The sequence below is a fragment of the Oryctolagus cuniculus genome, chromosome 20 (assembly GCF_964237555.1).
Source record: "Oryctolagus cuniculus chromosome 20, mOryCun1.1, whole genome shotgun sequence".
NCBI lineage: Eukaryota > Metazoa > Chordata > Mammalia > Lagomorpha > Leporidae > Oryctolagus > Oryctolagus cuniculus.
Genome location: NC_091451.1, coordinates 47000707 through 47028567, shown reverse-complemented (window position 1 = coordinate 47028567; position 27861 = coordinate 47000707). Strand labels below are relative to the sequence as shown.

General features: G+C 71.6%; 2 protein-coding genes across 2 annotated transcripts; one reads left to right on the top strand and one right to left on the bottom strand.

Moving 5' to 3' along the window:
- Nucleotides 1–254: 254 nt before the first annotated feature.
- On the bottom strand, nt 255–18100 carry CEP170B (centrosomal protein 170B). Its single transcript, XM_070065454.1, has 19 exons — nt 17915–18100; nt 15733–15864; nt 14771–14860; nt 13731–13809; nt 13404–13462; nt 12956–13094; nt 9734–9838; nt 9181–9627; nt 8259–8950; nt 7942–8115; nt 7008–7098; nt 5260–6891; nt 4046–4289; nt 2722–2881; nt 2486–2629; nt 2317–2405; nt 2090–2183; nt 1863–1914; nt 255–1781 (listed from the first exon to the last, which is right to left on the bottom strand). The coding sequence occupies exons 2-19, from the start codon at nt 15835–15837 to the stop codon at nt 1534–1536; spliced, it is 4644 nt and encodes a 1547-aa protein (XP_069921555.1). The 5' UTR covers nt 15838–15864; nt 17915–18100; the 3' UTR covers nt 255–1533.
- On the top strand, nt 17639–27299 carry LOC138847234 (putative uncharacterized protein FLJ46214). Its single transcript, XM_070065353.1, has 2 exons — nt 17639–18189; nt 27206–27299. Exons 1-2 carry the CDS (start codon nt 17639–17641, stop codon nt 27297–27299), a joined length of 645 nt encoding a protein of 214 aa, XP_069921454.1.
- The last annotated feature ends 562 nt before the right edge of the window (nt 27300–27861 follow it).

Below are 27861 nucleotides of genomic sequence, written 5' to 3'. Positions count from 1 at the left end.
CCAGGGGGGCAGGTACTGGGAGAGAAAGAACAGGGGCACCCAGGGCCCCCTCTGCCTGCTGTTGCACAGTATGCGGGCACTTTAAGGACGGCACCTGGGCACCTCTGACTGCGGCCCCGCAGGACACTGCCTGGCCGAGTGCGCCCCCTGGCGGCAATGTTTGAGCTGTTTGGCCTTGGTGGGGGTCAAACTGGGAGGCCCCGGGCGCTCCCCACCCCAGCCACAGGAGAGAAGCAAGGCCACGGCGAGGGAGGTGGGCGTGCTGCCGTGAGACAGAGAATGATTTATTAGAACAAACTCCATGACAAATCATATAAAATAACCGTTTTCTGAAAGACGATCACAAGACCACCTGAGAACAAATGTGCGAGGACAGCTCCCAGAAGCCCGCGGGGCGGCAGCCCGGAGCCGGGGTGGGGGCGGAAACTCAACCTGGGGAGTGCGGATTGGTGAAGAGGAGTGAACAGTGGCTCCTGGGGTGGGACGGAATGAACGGCCACGGTGTCGGTGTCGGCGTGGGACATGCAGGGCGGGCCGTGCCAGCGCCTCCTCCGAACGGACAGCAGGCTCCCGGGGGGCCTGGGGGCCCGGGCCACCCACCCCTACACACACACTCACACACGTAAACACAGGCGGCTGGGGCGCAGGCGCACAGGACCCGCACACTGGACTCGATCAGCTCAATGTAAACAGGAGACACGGCGGCCGGGCCTGGACCGGTCCAGCACGCGCGGGGACGCCGGGGGGTGCGAGATCCCCACCCCCGCCACAGCCAGCGGGCTCTTTGGCTTAGCGGCCCTGCCCGGGCCACGCTCTGCTTACCTGGCCCCTCCCCAGCTGAGTCCTGAGACAGTAGAACTGCCCCACCCCCGCCGCGTGCATGGGGGACAGTCGCAGACGTTCACGTAATGCCCACAGTGTCCGGGAGCAAGGGTGATGCCTGAGGGCGGGGGCAGGAATCCAGGCAGGAGGGGGAGCGGCGGTCACTCACCTGGCCACACCCAGGCCTGCAGCCGTGCGCACCTGCGGCTGTGGCCAGGCCCAGACTCCGGACGGCGCTCCTGGGGTGGCCCCAGTCGCGGGGTTGGCAGCTGTGTTGGCACCAAGGGTTTGGAGCAGGGGGGCGTCTGCCCCCAGGTCTCCCTGGCCACTCGCCTGCCCCACTGGGGTGACGAGGGCAAGTGCCCTGCTGTCCCTGACAGCCGCAGGGACACGGCCCAGCCCTCGCCGGCCGGGCTTTGGCACTGAATCACCCTCCAGCCCCGCCCTCCTCTGCACACAGGGCCCCACAGGTGGAGGGTGGCGTCCCAGTCCCCGGGGCCCTGCAATGGCACAATTCCCCGCCCCCCACAGCCGCGGAGGGGAGGCCTGGGGGCGGGCTCAGGCGGTTGGGGCGGTGGCTGGGGCTCAGGGGGCCTGGGTGTGGGAGGCCCTCCCAGAGGACACCTGCAGCCGGGCAGGTGGGCGGGGCGGGGCGGGTGGACAGGCAGGCACAGGACGCACACAGACAAGGAGGCCCCGCCGGGCCGGGGCCTAGATCAGGAATCTCTCGGCGTCCGGGAGGAAGGCGGGGTCCGGGAGGCCGGGCGGCCCGCAGCTGGCCCGCGGCGGGAAGGCCCTGGAGGACAGGCCCGGCAGCACGGTGGCCGCCGAGGACGGCGAAGACGGGCTCTGTGCAGGCGCGCGGCCCCTCCCGAGCCCCAGCTGGGCTGAGCCGCCCGAGCCCCTGCTCCCCGTCAGCAGGTCCAGGTTCCCACTGGGGTCCACGATGGCGTTGATGACTGGGGGGGGAGGCAGGGAGGCTCAGGCAAGCCCGCAGGCGCCCGCCGCGGCCCTCGCCCGCCTGGTCAGGCCACACCCACCTTCCAGCTGCTTCTGCACACGCCGCAGTTCTTTGAGGATGCAGCTGATTTCCTGGAAAGGCAGGGAGGAGGGCGGTGGTGCCCGGGCCGGGCTTGGCCTGGCTCAGGACAGGGTCCAGGGCCGGCCCCAGGCTGCCCCGGCCTCCCAGCCCTCCCCAGCCCTCCCCAGCCCCGCCTGCCCTTCCCCTGCCCTGCCCGTCCCTCCCCTCCCCTGCCTGAGCGCCCACCTTGTTGGAGGTCTTCAGGATGGGCACCTCGTTCTCGGCGTCGATTCTGGCTTCCAGGTCCTCCCACGCCCTGCCCGTGTTCTGAAAGAGGATCCTGGGAGGGGCGGGGGGGACGGGGCCAGGTGTCACTCGTGCCCACCCAGACGAGCCTCTCCCCGCCACCCCTCCCGGGCCCACGGGGCGAGCCGGCGCTCACAGCACAAGAGGGACCGCGGCCGCCCACTCACTTCATCTTTTCAGCGAGGTGCTCCGTGTTCTCGCGGATGGCGTGTGACAGCTGGGACACCGGGTTCAGCATCAGGTTGTCAAAGATCACCTGGAAGGGCCGGGTGTCACCAGGGCCCCCGTCTCCCCAGCAGAGCCCCCCGCTCCCGGCACCGCGGCGGGGGGCCGTGCCTCCTCACGGTTCCGAGGCCGCGGCCTGTTGGCCAGGGCGTCCTCCCGGCTGTCATTCATGTTCTGGTCCAGGTCCCGGGAGTTCGCGCAGCCAGGGGGCACCTTCTGGAAGGTCAGGCTGGCCTCCGGGATTCGCTGCACCAGCTGCGAGGGCGGCGGGGGGCGGGGGGGGGCGTGAGGAGCCAGCGCCTCCCAGGCGGGCGTGAGCACTCCCCGCCCCCTGGCTCGGGGCTCACCTCCTCGCGGGCGGAGATGGTAGAGGCCGGCGTGTTGGGCACGTTGCTGAGAGAGGGGCTGCGGGCAGGCGCGGAGGAGCCCAGGGAGTCTCCATCCGCGGCCACGTCGTGAATCTCCCGGGCCAGGATGGCCACATCCTTCACCAGCGTCTGGCTCAGCCTGCGGCCGGCGGGAGACAGCAGGTCCGTGGGAGCCCCGGCACCGAGGCAGAGGGGCAGGACCTGGGGTCTGGGACCTCCCCCCGCAGTCCGGTCCCGGCCATGTCCACACAGGGGCAACATGGGGACCGGCTGTGGCCCTGCATCAACCCCCTGGTGCCACGAGGGGAGGGGCAGGGGCTGGTGGGGCCGAGGAAGGCGGGCAGAGCCCCAGGCCCCAGGCGGACCACCCCTCCTCCCCCCACCACGGCCGGCGTGGCGTGGACAGGACTCAGTAACAGCAGGTGCGGGCAGGCATGGTCAGGGCCAAGCCGCGGTCATGACAGCAAAAACCCAGGGCTCCTGACTCCAAGGGTCAGAGATGGGCGGACGGTGGGGCAGGTGCACCCAGAGAGGCCAGGAGAGCCCAGATCCCCGCCAGCTGTGCCACGGAGACCACGCCCCCGGGGGAAGGCCACCGGGCCTTCCCCGCCCGGTGCCTGGGGCTCCCTTCGCCTCTCCCAGGTGGTGCAGCGCCCCCCTGCTTCCCCAGCCCGCTCTCCGCACAGGCGGTACCACCTGACCCCCCTCAGGCATCCTGGTGGCTCCCTCCTGGCCCCTTCTCTTCACACCCCATGTCTGCCACGTGACCCCAGCTGCCCTCTTTCTGCTGACAACGCCTTTGCCTCGATGCCCCTGGGCGCCGTCTCTGCGTTCTGGGGCCTCACGGGCTCCAGCTCGGACCCTCAGCAGCAACACCTGCACGCGCCCAGGCCCAGACACTGCAGCGCCAACCCGCTCTCCCGCTCTTCCCTGCGACCCCCACGCACCCCTGGCCTGGAGGCGGCCCGCTGCACCATCAGGGGGCGCCTCTCTGATGAAGACCTCCTCACGCCCAGGGCCCACCAGCTCTGGGGGTGCTTCCATCTGCCCTTAATTCCCAACCACTGACCCCTCCACCCACCCGTCCGCCCACCCACCCACCCATCCGTCCATCCATCACCCACCCATCCGTCCGTCCATCCACGCACCCACCCATCATCCACCCACCCATCCACCCATCTGTCTGTCCGTCTGTCCGTCCGTCTGTCCACCCAGCCAACCAGCCACCATACAAGCACTCGCGGCGTCTGTCTGGGGCCGGGGGAGGAGGGTCCTTGGTGGCCCCTGCCTCCAGGGCGCTCACCTGGCTATCTCGGCGATTTCTGCCGTCTGCATGACAAAGCCGTAGGGGTCCGGCTCCTGCTCGTCATCATCTGTGTCCCGGGGGCCAGGAGCCTGGGCTCGAGCCCGGCTGGAGCTGACGGCCCGCGGGGTCTGCGTGGCTGCCGAGGCGTGGGAGCGTGTGTGTTTGGGGGAGCTGTGGTGGGAGCCGTACTCCTCCTCGGAGGTGGACGTGTGATCCGAGCCCTGCTGCCGGCGGCGCGCGTCTGGCGTGCGTGAGTTGGTTTCAGAAGCAAGAACAGAACAGAGCAGCGCTCAGCACCACGCAGGGGCCCTCCGGGGAGGCCCATGCCGGGGCCAGCTGTGCCGCCGCCACACCCCTGTGCCGGGAGCCCACTGGCAGCAGCACTGCACCGCCGAGGCCGGGGCCAGCGAGGGGCGCGTGCGGGAGGGGCGGCTGGGCCCCCAGGCGGCAACCGCGTCCCCGGGTGGGGCTGGGCTCAATGAGGGGAGGCCGGGGCTGCTGGCCACGGAGAGCGGGCCAGCTCCCCACGGGCCAGCCGAAGCTCAGGCAGGACACATGGGTGGTGGGGACGGGTCCCAGTCCAGCCTCCTGGCCGCCCCTGCTCAGAGCCCCACGGCAGCCTCAAAGCCGTGCTGGGGGGCCGTCGGCGGTGGCACAGTGGGTCTGCCGAGCAGGGCCCTCCCCAATGTCCCTCCTGCTGGGAGCCCACCCTCAGCACCCTTGCTCAGGCCTTGCCCCTCTGGGGCAGACCTGGCCTTGGCCTGCACAGCGCACCCAGTGGGACAATGCTGGAGGCATGGCAGTGGCCAGCAGGGCAGGAGGTGCTCCCACAGCAGGGAGCCGGCCAAGCCCCGTGGCCTCAACCCAGTCCCCTCGGCAGGCGGCGAGGGTAGGCCAGGCCGGGGGCGCCGTGTCGCCACCATGGGTAGGGACGGCCCTGCAGGCCTCTCATGGTATGCAGGGCCCCCAAGTGTTAACGAGGCTCCCAGCAGACAGGGACAGGTGTCCCAGGGCAGGGCGGGGGCCCTCGGCCCATGGGCCTCCCTCACGAGCTGCAGGGGTCCCGGGAGGAGCCCCATGGGGGACAGTGGGCCACCTGGGCCTGAGACACACGCAGGTGCGTCTGGACACGGCTGCCCAGCCTTGGGAGACCGGGTCTCCCCTCCTCCCCAGGGCCCTTGCCCACCCCCCGCCGCCACTCCGGCACTCACTGGATGCGAATCTGGCACTGCCCGGGCGGGCCCTGCTGAAGGGCTGGCGGGGACTGGAGGTGGTCGCGGCGGCGGTGGCGGCGGCCTTCCGGGCAGCGGCCCGCGCCTCGGCCATGGTGGGCTTGCGGCTGGCACGGCCCAGCTCCACGCTGCGGCCTGAGAAGCCGGAGCGGGCGGGCCCGGCCTCCGAGTCGCTGGGCCCCGTGAAGGAGCCCGCCCGCTTCCGGGGCATGGCCAGGAAGTCCAGGCGCGACAGCTTCTTGGTCTGCTCGCCGGCTGGCCGGGCCGCGGGCTCAGGGTTGCCCGCGGCTCCGCGTTCGCTGTCCGCAGCCTCCGTGTCGGAGGCCTCCCCGAGCCGGGCCCGCCTCAGCCGGGAGGCCCGCGTGGGCCGGGGCGTGGACAGGCTGTTGGAGCGGGTCAGCGGCTGCTGTGCCCTCTGGGCACTGGTGGAGCCACGGCTCTGCTCCTCCCGAGCCGCTGCTTTCCGGGGGGCGCCCGGCCGACCTGCCCCAGTGGCTTCGGGGGCCTCGTGGCTGGAGGTGCCCAGGTCTGAGCCGGGCGGCGGGGAGAGGCCAGGACCACGCTCCTCGTCTGGCCAGTCCAGGGATCCCCGGGGCCCGGGGCCGCGCCGCACGGCCAGATGCCGCGCTGGCTCCCCACGGCCAAGGTCCGCGGGGCCTGGGGGACGAGGCTGCTTCTCCACGGGCCGCCCACGAGCACTGGCCCCCGAGTCAGGTGTGGCCGGCAGGGCCAGCGGCTTCTCCTTCTGCGGCCCCAGGGCCGGGGGGGTGGTGGGGCTGGGCCCGTTCTTGCCACTGAGCAGGCTGAGGGTGCTGGCCGTGTCCACGTCCGAGTCTCCGGACAGGGAGTCCTCCGGGGGCCTGGGCGTGGCGCCCACCTCGCCTCCCGCAGACTTGGAGAGCAGCCGGGCCTCCAGGGCGGCCAGCGCCGTCTCGGTCTCCTTGAGGATCAGCTGTGTGTCGTGGCTGTGGAAGTCCATGCGCGAGGCCCGGGTGGCGGCCAGGTCCTGCAGGAGGGGGTGGCTGGAGACGGGAGGGGGCTGGCCGGGGGCCGGCTCCTTGGTGGCTCTCTCCTGCTGGCCCAGGGCGGGGCTGGGGCCGTCGGGTTCCGGGGAGCGCCCGGTGCGCAGCTGGACAACCATCTTGCCGCTGCTGCTGGCGTAGAGGCTGTCCCTGGCCAGGGCGCCCCCCACCTCCCCCGGAGCCACCGGCGGTTTCCTGGGGAAGGTGGCGTCCACGTCCTGGTCCCCAATGAAGAAACTGGTGGGGGCCGGCTCCCTGGGCGCCCGCGGTGAGCGTCGTCCACGGCTCCACCCCGGCCCCTCCTGGGGGCTTCGGCCTCTCTCCTCCCGCGGCTCCCTGCCCAGCTCGGGGCCCCGGCCGCCGTCAGACCCGCTGGCGTCGCTGAGGCTGTCCGGCTCCAGGTCCTCCCGTGCCACGAGGCGACTGGTCTGCTCACCACTCAGCTCGGGCGGCCCAGGCCCGCTCTTCCTGGCGGCCTCGGGACCCACGGGGCTGTCCACCCTGTCGCCGGGCAGCTGAGGGAGCAGCCTCCGCGTGCGCACAGGCGGGGCCCCCTCAGGATCCCCGGCCCTGCGTCCAGGGCCGTCCTCTGCGGAGCACGAGGGCGGACCGTCAGAGGCCCGGGCACACAGGGTGAGGCCAGCTCACGGTCGGCCGCCCCAGGCCCACCCTGCCCCGCCCCACGGCAGCACTGGCTCCACTTACCGGCCAGGCCTGCGTCCGAGTAGCTGTCAGCCAGGCTGGCCCAGCGGGACACCCACTTCTGAGCCCCAGGGGAGCCTGGCACCAGCAGGCCCTGCGGAGAGAGGGCAGGATGTGTCCAGCTAGGGCCCAGGGAGAGCAGTGGTGCTGCGGGATGGGGGCTGCTGGTGTGACACGGCCGCTCTGGGCGCCCAACACCGCCCCTCCCGGGTCCCCGCCCCACCCCCTGACACCACCCCTCCCGGGTCCCCGCCCCACCCCCTGACACCGCCCCTCCAGGGTCCCCGCCCCACCCCCTGACACCACCCCTCCCGGGTCCCCGCCCCACCCCCTGACACCGCCCCTCCAGGGTCCCCGCCCCACCCCCTGACACCGCCCCTCCAGGGTCCCCGCCCCACCCCCTGACACCACCCCTCCCGGGTCCCCGCCCCACCCCCTGACACCGCCCCTCCAGGGTCCCCGCCCCCGACACCGCCCCTCCCGGGTCCCGCCTGCCCCCCCCCCACACCGCGCCTCCAAGGTCCCCGCCCCACCCCCTGACACCGCCCCTCCAGGGTCCCCGCCCCACCCCCTGACACCGCCCCTCCAGGGTCCCCGCCCCCGACACCGCCCCTCCCGGGTCCCCGCCCCCGACACCGCCCCTCCAGGGTCCCCGCCCCCGACACCGCCCCTCCTGGCCCCTCTAGGCCTGCGTGACTCTGGCTCCACCGCCCAGCGGGGCCAGCGCTGCCCAGGCAGCCCCTCAGCCCAGCCTAGCATGTCCCGGCCTCGGACATGCTCAGGCCCCCGCGGGGCAGCCCGCGCATGGCTCAGCTTGCCCACAGTTCCTGACCCCGAGCCCTCCACGCCAGAGCCAGTGAGCGTGCGCCGAGGGAAGGCCCAGCCCAGCCACAGCCGCCCCCCGCCCTGGCCACTCTGGGGGGCCTCTGGACAGTACCTGGTGCTCTGCTGGGGGCGCCATGCCTTGGGACCGAGAGGCGAACTCCTGCAGCACGGCCATGCGCTGGGCCACAGCCCCGTCACCAGGCTCTTCTCGGTCCCCTCTGATAACCGGGCGGAAGGTGGCTGAGGTCACCCTGGAGAGTTCAGGGGACTCAAACACCCCAAAGACCTGTGGCCAAGAGACCAGGGTCACTGGGCCATGGCTGGGACACACAGCCAGGGGTCTGGGCAGCACAGCGGCCAGGGCAGGAGGCGCGGTGTGTGGGAGCCACCGGGAGCAGGCTGGGCCGCGGCCCGGGGCCACCTGGGCACCTGGTCAATCCTCTCGCGGGCCTCCTGCACCTCCCTGTCCTGTGCCTCCGTCTCGATGGTGTAGGTCCCCGCGTCGCTGAGGCTGTCATCCTCTTCCGCCCTGCACGCCCCAGGGGGTGGCTGCGGGGCCGGGGGGGCCACGGGGCTGGGCCCCCGAGGTGTCAGGGCCGGGGGCAGGACCGGGGGGGCCTTGTCAGGGCCGGGCCGGGTGGCCGGGGCGCCGTCTGCCAGACACTGGGCCAGGAAGTCCTGAGCCAGGCGGGAGCGGCGCCCCACGCTGCCGAAGGGGCGGGCAGGGGTCCGGGGGGCAGGCGTGGGGCTCCCCAGCCGCTCCTCCGTCTTCTCCCGCTTGAGGGAGCTGGCCCTCTGCGGTCCTGCGGCGCCCCCTGCCGCCCGGTCCCGATCAGCTGGCCCCGGGCCACGGCGCCTGTCGGCTCTGGGGTCCCCGGGTGGGGTGTGGGTGAAGGACTGGGAGCGCTTCTTGCGGGGCGTGTCCTCGTCAAAGAACTCGATGACGAACGCCTGCTGGTTGCGCAGCAGCTCCTGGGGGTCCCGCCGGATCTGCCGCTGCAGCCGCACCTGCTCCCCGCCGGCCTCAGCTGGGGCCCCAGCCGCCACCGCCGCCACCGCTGCGGCCGCTTTGGCCAGGGGGTCCTCGGAGTCGCTCTGCGTGCCATCCTCATGTTTGTGGCCTGGGGAGGGGCAGCCACCAGCCTGTGGCGTGTGTAGGGGAGGGAGGGGCCCACCCCAGCCCGGCCCCGGCCCTGCGGCCAAGAGCGCAGCGTGAGGACGCTGGCCCCTGCGCCCGGCCAGGCAGGTGGCTCTGGGGAAGCTCGCCGAGAAAGGAAGACCAAGCTGCCCAGGGCCCCTCGCCGGGGCTGAGCGCTGCTGGCCGCCTCCCTGCGCCAGGACGGGCACTCACCCTTGAGGCTGCGGCTGTGGACGGCCAGGTCACTCTTGGTGCTGTGGCGGTCGTCGCCGGGCCCCGCTCGGCGCAGCAGGCTCGGGTCGCTCTGCACCAGCCAGTCGGCTACCTTGGTCTCGGCCGAGACCACCTCCACGGGCGCGGCCTCCCGGCCCGGCGGCCGGCGCTGGCGCAGGGAGAACTTGGTGACATGGTCCTTGATCTTCACCTTGCCCGGGCTGCAGTCGTCAAACTCGATGGTGAAGGAGGCGTGGCTCTGCACCACGGGGGCCACCCCAGCGTCCGCCTCCGGGGACCGCGGCAGCGGCGGGGCCTCCTTCGTGGGGATCTCGAAGTAGCTGGGCTCGCGCCGGAACGAGCAGCTCTGGGGCTCAGCAGGCGCACGGAGGCCGGCCAACGTCCCGTCCGGCTCGGCTTCTGGCTGCGCGGGCTCCTTGGGACGCTCTGTGGAGACAGCGTCCTCAGAACAGCCTCAGGGCCACCGCCCTCCACCTCCCAGCCCTGCCAGGCCGTGCCCAGGGCCACGCCCACCCCGCGGTCCCACGCCCACCTCGGCAGGGCTCCTCCTGGCGCCGGCCCTCGGGCAGTGCACTGCCGTCATCCTCTCCCCACCACGAGGGCTGCCCGTACAAGGGTGTGCGGTAGGTGGCCGACTCTGTGGAGGGCAGAGACCCCCGGTCGCCATGGCCCCCGGTGCGGAACGGTGCCAGGCCCTGGCATCCCCTCCCCACTCAGACCTGCCGCTGCCCAGGATACCAGGAGCGACAGGTGCCTTGAGTCGTGGGGACACTCACCTGCCCCACCCCTGCCTGGGCTCCCCTGGGGAGGCTGTGCTGGGGGCGCTGTCCTGGGGCCCCACAGCCCTCCCTGCCCGGCCCCCTGCCCTGGAACCTGCCCCGCAGAGGCCGGGAGGGAGCAGGAGCCTGCACCAGGGTCCTGCCCTTCCACAGCTCTGAAAATGCTTCAGGCCACAGAGGGGCGACCATGGCTGCCGTGGCCCAAGCGGCCTTTGAACGGTCCGGCTCTTTGCATCGCTGGCAGAAGTTAAAATCACTTTCACGAGGAGCCAGTGTCCGGGCAGGGTGTCGGCTCCGATACCCAAGGCCCCTTCCGGGCCCAAGCCCTCCACCCCTGCTGGGCCCTGTGGCTCCAGGCCACCTGCCCAGGCGCAGGTTTCTGGGTTCATGGAGATTTCCCGAGGGCCTCCCCAGGGACCATGTTCTTGACCCAGTGCCACACCCCAGGGATGCTGGTGGGGGTGGGGTTGCCACTAGGTTGTCCCCCGGCTGCAGGCCCGAAGGCCTACTCCTGCTCCCTCTGCTGGGCCAAAGACCTGGCCTGCCCAGCTGGCGGCACTGCCGCAGGCTTGAAGACAGACAGCAGTCGCCGCTGGGCAGGCCCTGTGGCCGGGGTGCCCACAGGGGACGACTTTCTGCACACCTTCCGGTTCCCAGCTGTCTCCTGCAGGCACCTGCGGGGGGCAGCCCGTGGCTCCGCTCCATGGACACGGGTTCTGAGCGTGGGAACCAGGCTGTGGGCCGGGGGAGCCCTGGGACCTCCCCTGACACGCGTGGGAGAGCCCCTTCTCTCTGGAGCGTGTCACACCTGTGCTCCCCGGCACCCACTCGGCACTGCACCTCCCCCCAGCCCACCCAGACCAGGACCGCTGCCCCCCGGCCTGGCCTCAGCCCACCAGCACCCAGCCCCTAGGCTCCCACGGGCCTCACTGGACACCCGTCCACGGCCAGGGGGTCCTGCATCTGCATCCGTCTGTGACCCGCGGGGACCACGGGGGCAGCCACTAGCTGGAGTCCAGCGCCTGGGGGCACAGGCATGTGTGCAGGGACCAGGTGTGCATGGGCAGGGTGTGTACAGGGCCATGGGACACGGGTGTGCACGGGCAGGGGTGTGTACAGGGACATGGGTGTGCATGGATGGGGGTGTATACAGGGGCATGGGACATGGGTGTGCATGGGCGGGGTGTGTACAGGGACATGGGTGTGCACGGATGGGGGTGTGTACAGGGACACGGGTGTGCATGGGTGGGGTGTGTACAGGGACACGGGTGTGCATGGGCGGGGTGTGACAGGGACACGGGTGTGCATGGGCGGGGTGTGTACAGGGCCATGGGACACGGTGTGCATGGGCGGGGGTGTGTACAGGGCCATGGGACACGGTGTGCATGGATGGGGGTGTGTACAGGGCCATGGGACATGGTGTGCATGGGCGGGGGTGTGTACAGGGACACGGGTGTGCATGGGTGGGGTGTGTACAGGGACACGGTGTGCATGGATGGGGGTGTATACAGGGACACGGGTGTGCATGGGTGGGGTGTGTACAGGGACATGGGTGTGCATGGGTGGAGTGTGTACAGGGACACAGGTGTGCATGGGTGGGGTGCACACAGGACATGGGACACGGGTGTGCATGGGTGGGGGTGTGTACAGGGCCATGGGACACGGTGTGCATGGGTGGGGGTGTGTACAGGGACACGGGTGTGCATGGGCGGGGGTGTGTACAGGGACACGGGTGTGCATGGGTTGAGTGTGTACAGGGACACGGTGTGCATGGATGGGGGTGTGTACAGGGACACGGGTGTGCATGGATGGGGGTGTATACAGGGGCATGGGACACGGGTGTGCACGGGCGGGGTGTGTACAGGGACATGGGTGTGCATGGATGGGGGTGTGTACAGGGCCATAGGACACGGGTGTGCATGGGTGGGTGTGTACAGGGACATGGGTGTGCATGGATGGGGGTGTGTACAGGGACATGGGTGTGCATGGGCGGGGTGTGTGCAGGGACACGGGTGTGCACGGGCGGGGTGTGTACAGGGACACGGTGTGCACGGGCGGGGTGTGTACAGGGACACGGGTGTGCATGGGCGGGGTGTGTACAGGGACACGGGTGTGCATGGGCGGGTTGTGTGCAGGGACACGGGTGTGCACGGGCGGGGTGTGTACAGGGACATGGGTGTGCACGGATGGGGGTGTGTACAGGGACACGGGTGTGCATGGGTGGGGTGTGTACAGGGACACGGGTGTGCATGGGCGGGTTGTGTGCAGGGACACGGGTGTGCACGGGCGGGGTGTGTACAGGGACATGGGTGTGCACGGATGGGGGTGTGTACAGGGACACGGGTGTGCATGGGTGGGGTGTGTACAGGGACACGGGTGTGCATGGATGGGGGTGTGTACAGGGCCATAGGACACGGGTGTGCATGGGTGGGTGTGTACAGGGACATGGGTGTGCATGGATGGGGGTGTGTGCAGGGACACGGGTGTGCACGGGCGGGGTGTGTACAGGGACACGGTGTGCACGGGCGGGGTGTGTACAGGGACACGGGTGTGCATGGGCGGGGTGTGTACAGGGACACGGGTGTGCATGGGCGGGTTGTGTGCAGGGACACGGGTGTGCACGGGCGGGGTGTGTACAGGGACATGGGTGTGCACGGATGGGGGTGTGTACAGGGACACGGGTGTGCATGGGTGGGGTGTGTACAGGGACATGGGTGTGCATGGGCGGGTTGTGTGCAGGGACACGGGTGTGCATGGGCGGGGTGTGTACAGGGACACGGTGTGCACGGGCGGGGTGTGCAGGGGTGTGGGGTGCAGATGGGTGAGGTTAGGTCTGTGGGTTGCTGTGAGCCCGGGAGGTGTGGCAGCCAAGTGAGGGTCCCACGGAGAGGGCAGGGCCTGGGTTCGTGGGGGCTGGGCACAGAGCGGGGGGGAGGGGCACGCGGTGGGTGGGACCCCTGCTTCCCAGTGCCTACCTGCTCCCGGTCTCCGGTCCCCCTTCTCTGGCCTGGGGTTCGAGGACTCGCAGTAGAGCGGCTGCTCGGGCTGTGCCTCGCCCCGCGTGGGCGCCGAGCCCTGGAGGCTCACCTGCAGCTGGCTGCTGTACTTCTCATGCTGCGGGCAGGCAGCCGGGTGAGGGGCGGGCCCTGCGGTGGCTCCGCCCCCACCCTGTGGCTGGACCTCCCCTCCACCCAGCGGGCCTTGTGCGGGCCCCTCACTTGTCCTCGGGTCTCCCACGCGCCCGGGCGCTGCCCTGCACAGGGTCGCACAGCCCGGGTCCACATCCAGGCCTCCGGGGGCCTGGGAGGAGTTGTTGAGCCCTGTCCAGCAGGCCGGCCGGCCTAGAGTCCCACGGCCTGGACAGGCACCCAGAGCCCGAGCAGTCGGCGGGGGGTCCGCGGGGCGGGGCCGGTGGGCACCAACCTTGAGCGCCTCCTCCGGCACGCGGTGCTGCACCCGCTCCAGCACGTACATGTTGGAATGTGGCCGCGTTAAGGAAAGCAGGGGGGTGGCTGGGGGGACACCGGGCCGAGGCTGGCGCTGGCTGGAGTCCACGCCCGCCGCGAGCGCGCTGGCCCCAGGGCCGTGCAGGTGGCTGCTGGAGGGGCCCTGGCGACCCGGAGTGGAGGCCTCCTCCCCCTCCCAGCCCGTGGAAGCCCAGGTCCCCTGCAATCCCGGGTGTGGGCGGAGCCAAGCCCAGGACCACGCCCTGCGTCACGAAGCCCGCCCCGCGCAGGCCCGCGAGGGTATCGTAGCCGAAGCGGACGACATCGTTGAGCTTCAGAGTCACGTACTTCTGGTCCGGGATGCGCACGTCGTTCACAAACGTCTGCGGGGAGACGCGGGCAGTGGGCAGCCCGGACACCCGCCGCGGGGCGCAGGGGCTTAGCCGCGCCCCCGCCCCGGGCAGCTAAGCGTCTGCAGGCCAGACCCCAGGGATGCGGCTGGCTCAGCCCCCGAGGGTCCTGGCCCTGTGGCCCCCAGAACCCGCTCAAGGCCAGGTAGGAGGGGAGGGGGCTGCTTCACCTGCCCGGTCACCCCCAGCTCAGACAAGGAGGCCTCACCCCCAACCCAGACAGGGTCCCCAGCCCCGGGCACACAGGGGAGCAGGCCCTGCACCCAGCCCCAGCCCCGGGCGCACAGGGCAGCAGGCCCTGCGGTCCCCAGCCCCGGACGCACAGGGGAGCAGGCCCTGCGGTCCCCAGCCCCGGACGCACAGGGGAGCAGGCCCTGCGGTCCCCAGCCCCGGGTGCACAGGGGAGCAGGCCCTGCACCAGCCCCAGCCCCGGGCACACAGGGGAGCAGGCCCTGCGGTCCCCAGCCCCGGACGCACAGGGGAGCAGGCCCTGCGGTCCCCAGCCCCAGCCCCGGGCGCACAGGGGAGCAGGCCCTGCGGTCCCCAGCCCCAGCCCCGGGCGCACAGGGGAGCAGGCCCTGCGGTCCCCAGCCCCAGCCCCGGGCGCACAGGGGAGCAGGCCCTGCGGTCCCCAGCCCCAGCCCCGGGCGCACAGGGGAGCAGGCCCTGCGGTCCCCAGCCCTGGGCGCACAGGGGAGCAGGCCCTGCGCCCGGCCCCAGCCCCGGGCGCACAGGGGAGCAGGCCCTGCGCCCAGCCCCAGCCCTGGACGCACAGGGGAGCAGGCCCTGCACCCAGCCCCAGCCCTGGCACACAGGGGAGCAGGCCCTGCACCCAGCCCCAGCCCCGGACGCACAGGGGAGCAGGCCCTGCACCCAGCCCCAGCCCTGGCGCACAGGGGAGCGGGCCCTGAGGTCCCCAGCCCCGGGCACTCACTCCGTTGAGGCTGCCCAGGTCCTTCACCCAGTGCTCGTCCCTGTCCTGGTCGTAGTTGATGACGGCGTGCTGCTTGTCCACGCTGCGGGACTGGAGTCGGACAGCACTTAGAAGCCCATCCCAGAGGACTGGGGCCCAGCCCAGCGACAGAGGCGCCTGCACGCCATGCAGGGGTGAGGGCGCCCCCAGCACCCGCCACACGCAGCACTGGGGCCCTGGTTCAGAGCGCCCGGCCACCAGAGCCGGCACCAGGTTCAGCCGGTGCCAGGGCCACTCTCCCCAGCGCCCCCTCCAGCCCGAGGCGCTCCTGGGTCAGCTGTGGGAGGGACCAGCACGGGGACACGCCGTTCCCTCCCAAGGGCAGGCGGGGGCAGTCAGCGGCTTGGGCATGGCCTGGGGGAGTGGAGGGCAGAAGCTTCCCCCACTCCCGGCCCAGCCCCCACGCCTGCCCCGGCGACACCTCCCGCACCCCTGCCCACCCTCAAGCACCCTTGACACCCACTTGCAGGCACACACGGACTCCCCCCCACCCCACAGCGCACCTACCCCTGGCCATCAGCCTCCCTGGCCTGCCCAGGACCCAGCCCCTCACACCGTGGCTCCCAGGTCGGCCTCGGCTGTCCAGGTGCCGGGCCCGTGGCCTCGCACGGTCTGACGGAAGGCTAAGCTGTCTCCATCAGAGACAGGTCCACCAGCACCGGCCCCGTCCCACGCCCGTCCCACGCCCGTCCCACGTGCGGCCCACGTGCGGCCCACGCCCATCCCATACCCGTCCCATGCCCCGTCCCACGCCCGTCCCACACCCGTCCCACGCCCATCCCATGCCCCGTCCCATGCCCTGTCCCACGCCCGGCCCACGCCCGGCCCACGCCTGGCCCACGCCCGGCCCACGCGCAGCCCACGCCCGTGCCATGCCCCGTCCCATGCCCGTCCCATGCGCGGCCCATGCCCGGCCCACTCACCTGCAGCATGAGCTCACACTCATCCCGCCCCACGAAGATGAGCTCGCGCGGGAGCCGGTGCCGCGTGCCGCTGCTGCTCACCAGGAACCAGGAGGTGACGCTCATCTTGGCGCTGGCCAGGCCGGCCCGGCTCTGGGGGGAAGGGCGGGCACAGTGGGGCTGCCAGCCTGCCCCCGTGCTTCTGGGAACATCAGGCTGCAGCCGCACCAGGCCCCGGGAGCATCCGAGGGCCAGGCAGTGGCCTGCCTTCCCCCCGGCCACCATGGGCACCCACTGCCAAGGCTGCAGGCTGGCTGGGGACCACACACATCCCCGGAGCAGCCCACCCGGGACACAAACCTGGGCCAGGGGATCCATGTTCCCCAGGCAGACGCTGTGGGGCTGAGCCCATGGCAGGGGCCCTGGGGGTGGGGCAGGGACGGGCCTACAGACAGAGGCCCCGAGCCCCTCCGTGCCTACACGTCCCTGGACGGCCCTGCGTGAGACGAGCCGGGGGGTGGGACTTTGGTGCCCGCGCCCCCGGTGACATCACTCAGGCAGGGGTCTGGGTGACGGCTGTGCCAGGGAGCACCGTGGCAGCGTGAGGCACAGTGGGCACAGCCCGAGTGACAGCCAGGGCCGTGTCACAAGGCCACCCAGCCCATGAGCACAGACTGCACGCCATCGCCCTCACAGCCTCGCCGTGCACACATGCTTGCACACGCAGACACGCGTGCTGGGAAGCACAGCAGAGCCAGGAAGGGGCCGGGTGGGGTTGTGGTGCTGGGATGGACTTGGGGAGGGGGAGGGGAGCCCCTGCAGGGCAGGGAGGCCCTGGAGACAGGGAGGGCCTGGGACCACTCCCAGCTCTGCAGGTCACCAGCGGACAGGTCCAGAGGCGAGGGCAACAGCCCAGGGTGGACATGACAGTGGCCAGGCCCCCAGGGGGCAGAGTTGGCGGCGGGGGAGAGTGATGGCCACGGGGGACAGTTTAGACTTGGAAGTCAGGGGGCTTCGGGAAGGACTCCTGGTTCCAGCCGGGTCAGCTGCACAGGTGGGGCCGGGCCGAGCTGGGGACATTGCACAGGCCTGCACACACCTCCGGAAGTGCAACCCCGCCACCAGGCGCGAGGCCACACCCCGTGCACTGCAGCGCCTTCCAGGCGGGCAGTGGTGACCAGCACTGGGCTCTGTGGATCCCCTGGCTCACCCTCCCCCGGGAAGCAGGCAGGAAGCTGGAGGAAAGCCCCCGCCAGGGGGAGGCAGCACCAGGGCCTGTCCCTCCGTGGGGTCTGGCCGGAGAGGTGGTGCCGGACACAGAGGGGGTGGGGCCTCAAAGCCTCTGCAGCCAAGGACGCTGCCCACGGACCCCAGCGGCCTGCACAGCCCCAGGTTCAGGGATCCAGGCTGCGAGGGCGCCATCGTCCTGAAACCCAGCCCTGCCGGGGTCTGGCACTCCGCAGTCACCTGTGCTAGCTGCTGGCGGCCGCAGGCCTGGGAAGTCCCACCCCGCAAGGGCTGGGCTCCGGGCACAGAAAGGCCAGGCCTCAGAGCCGGTCATGCGGCGGAGCCGGCCGGGCCACCGCCTGCCACCGCCAGCCCATCCCGAAAAGGGCTGGGAGCCCGGCTTCCCGCAGCCTGCGGCGGAGCCGGGAGCGCGCCGGTGGCCAGCAGCGAGGATTAACGCCGCACCGCGTCCCCCAGCCCCCCGCCGCCGGAGGGAGCGGCGGAAGCGGCGGTGCGGGAGACAGGGGCGGCGGCAGGACGCAGAGCGAGGAGGCAGGGACGCGGGCAGACGGCGCTGGCGAAGGGAAGCAGGGAGAGGAGGAGGGCCCGGGAGCAGAGGCCTGGGCGGGCGGGCGGGCGGGCGCGCCGGCCGGAGGGGGAGGGAGTGGCGCCTTCTGAATCAGCGCTCGCCGGGGCGGCCATGGCCGTGCGGGTGCCGGGCGCGGACCGGGCTCCCAGGCCCCGCCGCGTAGACGCGCGCCGGGCGGCCCCTCCCGCCTGGCGCAGCCCCCGGGCCGCCTCCGCGCAGGCGGGGACCGGCCTGGCCAGGTGCTCCGGGCGCTCCCCGCCCCCGCGCCTTTGTCGGGACCGGGCCGGGCCGGTTCCCCGGGGGGCCCTCCCCGATCCCAGGGCGGCTCAGGGCGCGCAGGTGCGGGCGATGGCAGGCCGTGGCGAGAGCGGGCCCGGCGTGTCCTACCTGCCGCGCGGCCCCGGCTCCGTCCTCGGCTCCGTCCTGGCTTCTTCCCGGCTCGGCCCGGCCGAGCGCAGCGCGAAGCCGCCGCCTAGGACATGCCCGGCGCGCCCGCACGCTCACGGCAGCCCCGGCCGAGCCCACGGCGGAGCGGCCTCGCGCGGCGGGGCCCTGACGTCTGCAGCGGCCGCCCCGCCCCGCCGCGCACGCCCCGCCCCGCCCCGGCCCGGACACGCCCCCCGCCCCCCGGAAACCAGGTTAGGGCGCGCGGCGGCCGCCAGGTGAGCGCGTCCTCGGCGGCCCCGGCGCGCTGCGCCCCGCCCCCTGCCGACCCGAGACCCCCCCCCTCCCCACCCACTGCGCCCTGGCCAGGGGCCCGAACGCCGGCGCCAGGGCTCCGGGACCTGCCCCGCGCGGGGACGCTCCACCGGCTCTCGCCGCGCCCCGGGCCCCAAGGGGGACGGAGGGTGCCGGAGGTCGGGCGAGTCCCAACGGCCGCCCAGCCCCGGGAGCTCCGGGCCAGGTTGGGGGCGCCCTTCTACCTGGACGCCCGCCGCGGGCCAGGCCTTGCCCGGGGCGGTGGGAGCTGGACCTCCGAGGGGCGCCCGGTGCCCGGGTCAGTTCTCCCGTCAGGGAGCCCAGGGGGAAAGGCAGGCCGGCTTCGCGGACGCCGATGGGGTCCTGGGGGCGGGGCGGCTGGAGGAGGGCGCCAGGCCGGGGAGACTGGGCTTTGTCCTGTGGGCAGCTGGAGCGCCGAGCGCTGGGGGCTGCTACAGTGCCCGCCTGCCCGCCCTGCACCTGGGCCCGCCGGCCACCATCTGTCACCGCCGTCACCAGTCCCAGCCCAAGCTGGCCGGTGAGGGCGTCGAGGGGCTCGCGTGCCCGCACGTGAGTAGAGGCGGCCCGCACCTGCGCTGGGCGGGGGGGCTGGCCGCGTCTGGGGAGCGGAGGCCTGGTGACCAAGGCGTTTGGTCTCCATCCTAAGGACAGCATGGCGCCGCAGGAGGCGAGGCCGGCTGGGCCCTGCCCGAGTGAGGGTTTCCTGGTGAGGGCCCTGGGAGCGCAGGTGTGTGGACGGCAAGAACGCTGGGTGGGGACAGCAGACGTTGGGAGGCAGAGAGGAGGGACCTCGAGGGAGAGTGGGCCGCGGGCTGCGGGCTGGGCGGGCCATCCTGCCTCCACTCCCCTCTCCCGCGGGTCATCCTGCCTCCACTCCCCTCTCCCGCCGGTCATCCTGCCTCCACGCCCTCCACGCGGGGCGAGCGTCCGGGGCCCCATCCCACCTGGCTCTGTGAGTTTAGGGAATTTCAGTGACTCCTCCCTGCTGGCTGTGCCCACCCCTCGGATAGGAGGCTTCTTGGCTTCTTTAAATTGTCTTCACTGCCCGTGCAAGCTGCTCCCAGGACCCTGATTCCCCTCTGGGCGTGGGGAGGGAAGGTGGTGATGTTGCCCCAGGTCCTGCGTCACTGGGCTCTGGGCGCCCGGAGAGATGGAGGCTCCAGCCCATGGTCTGCTCCCCAAGTGCCCACGGCAGCCAGGGCTGGGCCAAGCCAAGAGCCGGAACCTCGACCTGGGCTCTCCCTGGGGCCGTGGCAGGGGCCCAGGCACGAGGGCCGTCACCTGCTGCCTCCCAGGCTGCGCATCAGCTGGGAGCCGGATCGGAGGTGGAGGAGCCCGAACTTGAACCCAGGCTGTCAGACCCAGGGTGCCCCGTGAGCACCTGCACCCAGTCTGAGGACAGAAGGTGCCCAGGCAGTAGCTGGAGGCATGAGTGGACAGGCCTCCCAGGGAGACAGGCAGGGTCCCCAGGCCCATGGAGGCTCAGCCACAGAGCAAGGCGGCGGCCACTCGGCAGGGGCTGGCCCAGCGCTTCTGCGTCCGCAGCATCGCAGGAGCCCCCGTCCACGGGAGGGGAGCGCGCCTGGGCCCTGGGGGGAAGCCAGCAGGTGCCACAGGGCCTCCGCCTCCCTGGGACAGCAGTGCGACCAGAGGTGCTGGGCGGAGCCTGGGTGTGGGAGGAGCAGGTGTCTTGAGGCCGCTGGTGGTGGGGACACTCGGTGTGGACCCCTCACGTGGCTGGAATGGTGAATCCCGGGCGCTGTCTCCACCCTGGGGCCGACCTCGGTGTGGGGGAGCCCACCGGACACTCGGCGCAGAGCCCGCGGCGTGGCCACCTGTGACGCAAGGAGAGGGGCTGGGGCCTGCCGCCGCTCCGAGCGGACTGAGCGTGGGCTGGAGCCGTGAGCGCGGGAACACCGCGCGAGGGTCGTGCTCCTGCGTGGGACGTCCCCAGAGCCGCGCAGCCACGGAGGGGCGCAGCCAGCGGGGCCCTGGACACGCCCCGTCCCGCGGCCGGGCGCGGGTTGGAGTCCCGCTCAGCGATGCGCCTGGGAGGCAGCAGGGGTCGCTGTAGCCCCGGGTGCCCTGCGCTGTTCTCGCCACCTTTGAAGGAACGGAACAAATCAAGATTTAGAAATTGCAGATGGCGGCAGTGTGCGCAGGCAACAGGCTCAGGATGGAGGGGGCCGCCGACGGGAACAGAACCGAACCCCGTGGCCTGCGGGGAGCTGCGTGGCGCTGGAGCGGGCAGGGCGGGGTGGCTGGGCGGAGGGCCGGCCGCTGGGCACTCCTCACGGGAGGGGGCACGGCGGGGGTCGGGCGGTGGGGGTCTGGGGGGCTGCACTCCTGGGCAAGTTACAGAAGCAGCCGGGGGCGCCCACAGGACGGGGGGCCAGGGACCAAGACGCCCCAGGGCGGGCAGGGGCCCGGCGTGCAGCTTGGGCTGGAGGCTCGGGGTGTGGGCGTCCCTTTGGGGTCAGGCAGAGCCCTGGGGTGAGTGGACAAGAGGAGAGTGGGCAGCCGCGGGGCGCAGAGCCTCCCCTCCCCCACAGAGCTGCCCCCTTGAGATCCCCGGACTGTGCAGCCTTCAAGGGGGCCACCTCTGGGGGCAACAGCTCCTGTCCAGCTCTGCTGTCCTGGCCGCCTGGCACATGCGCAGTGTCCTCTGGGAGCCCCTGTGCCCCTCTGGCCGCCGGCCTCAGCACGGGTGAGACCTGGTGTAGCTGCTGCCGGCGGGAGGGGCGGGGCCGGCGGGGCGGGGGCGGGGCCCCGCGGGGCGGGGGTCGAGGGGAATGTGGCCTTGGGCCCGCAGCTAGGGGTCGCCTGGGGCTGCAGGCAGCAGCTGGGTGCGGGGTGGCCTCCCTCGGGGACTCAGGCGCCCGTGGCCCCCGCGCTGAGGCACCGTGAGGGCACCCGTTGGGGAGCAGGAGCCACCTCGCCTGCCCGGCCGCTGCGCGAGACCCGCACCCATGGCGGGCGAGGAGGAGGAGGAGTGCTCCGTCCCGCCTCCAGGGCTGCCCCTATCCTCCCGGAATGGGCCCGAGGCGGGGTGGGCTCGTGACCAGATCAAGGCTGAGATCTCTGGGCGGGGGTGCTTCTGGGAAGGAGAGAGCGGGCGAGGTATGCAAGACATGCTGTGTCTCCACTCACTGCCTCTGCTGGGTGAGGACATGACGCTCGGTGCTGCAGCAGCTATCCTGTGGCCAAGAGGATAAGCCCAGGGGCAGGGTAGAGAGGCCAGTCCAGATCTTGGCTGTAGCCCAGTGCCCACAAACTCGTTCTTCTTGTTGAGTGACATAAGCCACAAAGGATCCTGCCTGTGCAGCTCCCCCAGCCCTGTTCCTGGAAGCCTGGAAGTCAGTGTGTGTGGAAGGAGCCCACTCCCCAGGCAGGGGTCCATGTGTTTTCGCACAGTGGTCGCCCCGCCCCCAGTGGGGGCGGTGGCCTGGAGGAGGCATCCCTGGCGCCCGGCCGGGGTCTCTACAGTGTTGAGCCGTGGCCTGAGACGCCGGCATCCACATCACAGCGCCAGGCTGATCCCCGGCCGCTCCACTTCCCACCCGGCTCCCTGCCGATGCGCCTGGGAGAGCAGCTGCAGCCCCTGCTCCACGTGGAGACCCCCAGGAGGCCCCTGGCCCAGCTCGGCCCTGGCAGGCGTGGGGGGGTGGGCCAGAGCAAGGACGTTCTCCTTGTGTGCGTCTCGCTGCCTTTCAAATAAGACAAATAAGTAAAAGCCGGCCTCCCGTCCCGTCCACTCTCCCGGGGGAAACTTGCCAGTGCGTCGGTGCCGGGCCCAGAGGCCAAGGGGAATTTGGCGGCGCCGACCTTCCGGCGCCCGCGTGGGCCTGGGCACAGGTGCCGGTGCCCGAGCCACGGCCCAGGCTCGGCACTGCCGTCCCGCCGAGGGTGCAGGGCCGACGGGAGAGCAGCCGGGGCTCGGGCAGGGGGGGGCCTGGGGAGAAGCCGACCCCCCGGCAGAGCCTCTGCCGACTGTGCCGCCGTCACGGGGCCCCGGGCGGAGACCACGGGCGACCCAGCGTCGGCCCGGACCTGGGCGCGATGGGCTGGTTCTCGAACCCGGCCTAAGGGAAGGGAGGGCGGGCGGCGGAGCCGCGGGAGCGGGGCTGGGCTCCAGCCAAGGGGGGTTGCAGGCGTGAGGGGCGCGAACCAGCAGACGCCCCCCCCCCCCACCTCTCAGAGGAAACTGAAATTAAGAACTCCTTCAGCTGCTTGCCCCACACTGGGGGATGCAAAAATTCTCTTAAAAGTCAGCAGGTGGGGGCCGGTGCTGCGGGGTAGCGGGTAAAACCCTGGGCGCCGGTTCGAGTCCCGGCTGCTCCACTCCCCATCCCGCTCCCTGCTGTGGCCCGGGAGGGCAGTGGAGGATGGCCAGGTGCTTGGGCCCTGCACCGCGTGGGAGACCTGGGGGAGGCTCCTGGCTTCAGATTGGCACAGCTCCGGCCGTTGTGGCCTTGAGGGGAGTGAACCAGTGGATGGAAGACCTCTCTCTCTCTCTCTCTTTCTCTCTCTCTCTCTCTCTTTCTCTCTCTCTCTCTCTCTGCCTTTCAAATCGGCAAAATAAATCTTAAGAGCCATCAGCAGGTGGTGTGTGGAGCATCTGGGAGGTCCCAGAGGGAGGGGGTGGGGGAGGGAGGGGGAGGGGGAGCGCGGGCGGCCACGGCTCCAGGGCCGACAGGGAACCCACGCAGAGGAGCGGCTCAGCAGGGTCTGAACACCACAGCCCAGGGTCTACACTGCCTGGGGGGACACCACAACCCAGCATCTACACTGGCAGAGGGGGGATACCACAACCCAGCGTCTACACTAGCCAGGGGGACACCACAGCCCAGCGTCTACACTGGCCGGGGAGACACCACAGACTCTGAGAGCGTCTACACTGGTCGGGTGGATACCACACCCCAGTGTCTACACTGGCCAGGGGGACACCACAGCCCAGTGTCTACACTGGCCAGGGGGACACCACAACCCAGCGTCTACACTGGCCAGGAGGAACACCAGAACCCAGCATCTACACTGGCCAGGGGGACACCACAGCCCAGGGTCTACACTGTCTGGGGGGACACCACGACCCAGCATCTACACTGGCGGGGGGGATACCACAACCCAGCGTCTACACTAGCCAGGGGGACACCACAGCCCAGCGTCTACACTGGCCAGGGGGAACACCACAGACTGTGAGTGTCTACACTGGCGGGAGTGGACACCACAGCCCAGCATCTACACTGGCCGGGGGACACCACAGCTCAGCGTCTACACTGCTGGGGGACGGAGGCACTATTCCCAGTGCCGACAGGAGAGCCCACAGGTGGACTTCCCACAGCCTCGCCCCCGCTGGCCCCGGGGGCAGCGACGGCCCGGCCTCCTCACCTCCCGTTCTGTGCTCCTGTCCCAAGCGGCCCCCAAAACACAAACACGCCTGCAGGTGCGCGGGCCCTGGCCTCCGGCTCCGCTGGGCTCCGCGCTCTGCCCACCTCCCCTCCCCTCCCCTCCCCGGGGACCCCACAGGCTGCCCCGCCCCCTCTTGCGCACAGCCAAGGCAGGGAACAGGGGCTGGGAGCAGACGGCCCCGGAGCAGCGGAGGCCTGGACAGGCCGTCAGCCCGCGGCCCACCCACCGCCGGCGCCCCCGGCGCCCCCAGTGCAGCTCTGCCCCGGGAGCGGGCTGGGCAGGTGCTGTGCAGGCAGCCACGTGGCCTCTCTGTGACCGGCCCGGCCCTGACATGAGGAGCCAGAGGTGGCGTGGCCGGTGCTGGGGGCAGGGGCGGGCAGGCCGCCACAGGCCTCTGTCCACCGGGCCAAGCCCCAGGCAGCGGCCAAACCGGCTCCCGGGGAGGGCGGATGGGAGGACTTTGCAGCATGGGGGGCGGTGGTGGGGGCTGCGGCCGGACTGTGCCACGCGGCCCCCTCCCCCGCGCGAGCCCCTCTCCTGAGGTCCAGGGTCCAGGCCGGCGGCCGCTGTCTCAGATCTGAAGAGGCAGCTTCCGGAATCCCAGCAATGCAGCCGCCCTTATCGGCAGCCCAGCCCTGGTCTGGCTCAGAGCTCCTTGCCTGGCCGGGCAGGTGCAGGAGGCCCCCCCGGGGGGGGGGGCACCGAGGCCAGCGCCCCAGGAGCTGAGCTGTGGTTGGGCTGAACCGGCCGCACAGGCAGCTGCCCCTACACCAGGCCCCACTGCCTCGGCACTCGGAGCCCGTGTGTGCCCGACGGTGCCTGAACTCCCCTGTGAACACCACGCAGGATCCATCCGGGCAACTCAGGGCAGCCAGGGGAGGCCAGGCGGGGCCAGGAAGAAGGACCGTGGGGACGGACGGGGCCTTTGGCCAGGCCCACCTCCAGAGGAGGGGAGGGATGAGGGCCAGGGCTCCAGTTTAGCCTCCCTAGGGCGGGGAAGCCTGCGGACAGGGCTGGGCCCCAGGATCCCGGCCCCGGGACGGCGGCGTCCTGCCCAGGCCAGAGACGGGCACTGCCGTGAGTGAGGGCCGCTGTGTACCTGCCCGTGGGTGCCCAGTGTCGTGGCCTGGCTCCTCCACAGGGCCTCCTGGGAGGACTTGGACTCGGGGGCTCACACCCGCTCCAGCCTCCAGGGACCAGTCCGCAAAACCTCCCCTGGGAGGGAGCAGCCAGAGCGGCCAGCAGGGCCCAGCAATGGCAGCCGAGGGCTGGGGCTCTGCTCGCCAGCGCGGCACGGGCAGCTCTGCCTGTCCTGGCCCCTCCTCGTGGGGACGCGGCACGTGGGAGAAGAGGCAGAAACCTCTGGAGAGGGGCTGCACAGGGCTGGAACAGTCTCTCAAAGACGGGGCGACCACAGAGCGCGTTCTTCCCCGGCTTCAGTCCCCCAGTGCCCACAGCAGCCAGGCCCGGCCAGGAGCGCCGTCGGGTCTCCCAGGACCCAAGCACTTGGGCCACCACCACTGTCTCCCGGGGGTGCGCACAGGCAGCAGAGCCGGGACTTGAACCCGGCACTCAGATGTGGGGGCGTCGAAGCGGCAGACGAGAGGAGTTCCCAGCCTCCAGCTGGGCACACGGGGAGAGTGGGGGCGGCTAAAGCCTCCCCCAGGCCGCCACCTGCCTGGAGCCCGGGGGGCAGGGGCTAGGCGGCTGCTTCTTGTCCTGGCCCGCAGGCGTGGGCCAAGCCCCTCCTGGCGTGGACATGGCGTGTCCACCTGAAGCCCAGGGCGGCCTGACCTGCCCGGGCTGGCCCTGCTCCTGCCGCGGTGGCCCTGGAATGTGCCTGCACCTGAGTCACCATAAAGACTTCTCCAGGGCCCCCAGCATCGGCTGGTGACAAAGCCAGTCACACACCAGGTCCTGCCGAGGTCCCCGTCAGGACGCCCAGAGCGGACCAATCCAGGGACCAAGACCCAGGGAGCGGGGCGGTGACAGCTGCGTGGTTCTGGGCACTCCACACACCACCACGTCCTGCCCTTGGCGCTGGACGCTCCCTGCAGGCTGTCACAGGAGCCTGGTGTCCTGGGCGCCCCGCCCACAGGCTCCTCGCGGGGACAGCTGTGGGTTTTCACGCCCAGGAAACACACGGGAAGAACGGCCCGTACCCGGGTCTTCTTCCGACGGACGGACACACGAGGCCGCCCCAGGGCCAGTCGTGGCCATGCAGCCGCGGTCACACCCGCAGGGCTGGGGTCCCACGGACCGGCCGCGCCCCGCGCAGCGAAGCCGGCACGGACGCGGCGGGCAGAAGCCTTTTCTGCAGGGGCCCTCGGCTCTCCCCCACTGCCCGGGCACGCGCCCGGGGCCGTCGTCCCGCGGAATCCGCCGCCGCGTCACAGCGGGTCGGCGCGGGATTCATCGTGCGCTGCCTGGAGCGCGCGCGACGTGAACCCGAGAGGCTGCTTCTGCCTGGAATTTTCCACGCACCGTTTTGTGTAGTGACCCGCGCGTATAGCCACGGGCACCTCGGCCACCCGCAGCCCCTCCTGCCCCGCGGAAGGAGCCGGGGGCCGGGTCTCCGCCTTCTGCGCCCGCGCCCCTCGGTGCAGGCCCGGGGCGGAGCGGGCCCCGCCGGTGCGGCCGCGAGCGCGGGCACCCAGGCAAGCGCGGTGCCGCGTGGCGCCGCCAGGTGGCGCGCGTTGGCGGGGCCTCCACCCGGTTCGTCGGGTCCCTAAAGCGAGCGCGCCGGGCTGGCCGCGCAGTGGCCCGAGGATCCCTCGGACCCCTGGCCCCCGACTACGCTGTCCCAGTCATCCGCCTGTACCACGCTTGCTTCTGAGTCATCTCCGTCCCTCGGGGTGCACGCCCCTCCAATCCCATCTTGCGGTCTGTAATCACACCTCAGCCAGGGGTCACTGTGTTTGCACTCCCCGAAGCTCCAGTTACTTTAAAAAAAGATTTATTTGAAAGGCAGAGAGAGAACGAGAGTAAATCTTCCATCCGCTGGTTCACTCCTCAAATGGTGACAACGGCCAGGGCTGGGCCAGGCTGGAGCCAGGAGCCAGGAGCTTCCCCTGGGTCTCCCACATGCGTGCAGCGGTCCAAGCACTTGGGCCATCTTCTACTGCCTCCACAGGCCAGAGCAGGGAGCTGGATCAGAAGAGGAGCAGCTGGGGCTTGAACCAGTGCCCATAGGGAATGCCAGCATCACAGGCGGCAGTTTAACCTGTTATACCCCAACACTGGCCCCCACAGCTGCTCTAAAATACCTGCCCAGTGCCCAGTTTGAGCCCCCTACCCCCGCTAATGCCTGGCCGCTGGCCATACCTGTGACTCAGGGGCTCCAAGCAGGGGCGGGGTGTGGTCTCGCCCGCTGCAGGACCTGGGGCCCAGAAGGCGGGCAGCAGGTGTGCCTCTGGGCCAAGCTTGCACCTGCGCCCCCCTGCTGAGTCGTGGTCCTGGGGGGGCAGGTAGAGCCCATCCTAGGGCGACGTCCCCACCCTCGTTCTGGCCCAGGCTCCTTCCCCTGCCACTCGCTGCTCTCCGTCTCAGGACGGTCATCGACTTCAGCTGGAGCCTCCGTTCCACAGACCCCTGGGGGGCAGTCCCTGCCCCCGAGCCACCCGGCTCCTTGCTCGGGCCCTGATGCGGGCAGCAGCTTCTCCCCGGGACCCTGCGCCTGGCGCTGGGCTCCGGGCTCCAGGACGGCCGGGGGCTGCACTCAGCACCAGCCGTGGCAGCAGGGCTCACGCATCCCCGGTGCTTGGGGGAGGGTCCTCACACGTCACAGATTTAATCCTCGCCCCTGAGCCCCGTGCCTGAGCTGCGGCACCCAGGCAGCACCGACAGCCGGGACCATGGCGTCTCAGCTCCATCGCAGCCACGACGTCCACGGGGCCTGAGTCACAAAATGCCACTGCCTGCTGGGCCTCGATGGGCCGCTGCACCGGGTTCAGGGGGTGCCGCAGGGCAGGAGGGGAGCCTTGCACATTCCCGGCAGGGCCGGCCCAGGGCTCAGCCCGCCCGTGGTCAGAGGGACACTGAGCACGGAGCCCGGCTGGAGCCGGTACGGCAGGCACAGGAGCCCCCCGAGCCGAAGAGCTCCACTCCCGCCGCGGGGTCCGTGAGCCACAGCCTGGTGCCCGCAGGAGGGACACGGAACGTGGAACACGGAACACGGGGCTTGGTGGGCAAGCTGGCGCCGCTGT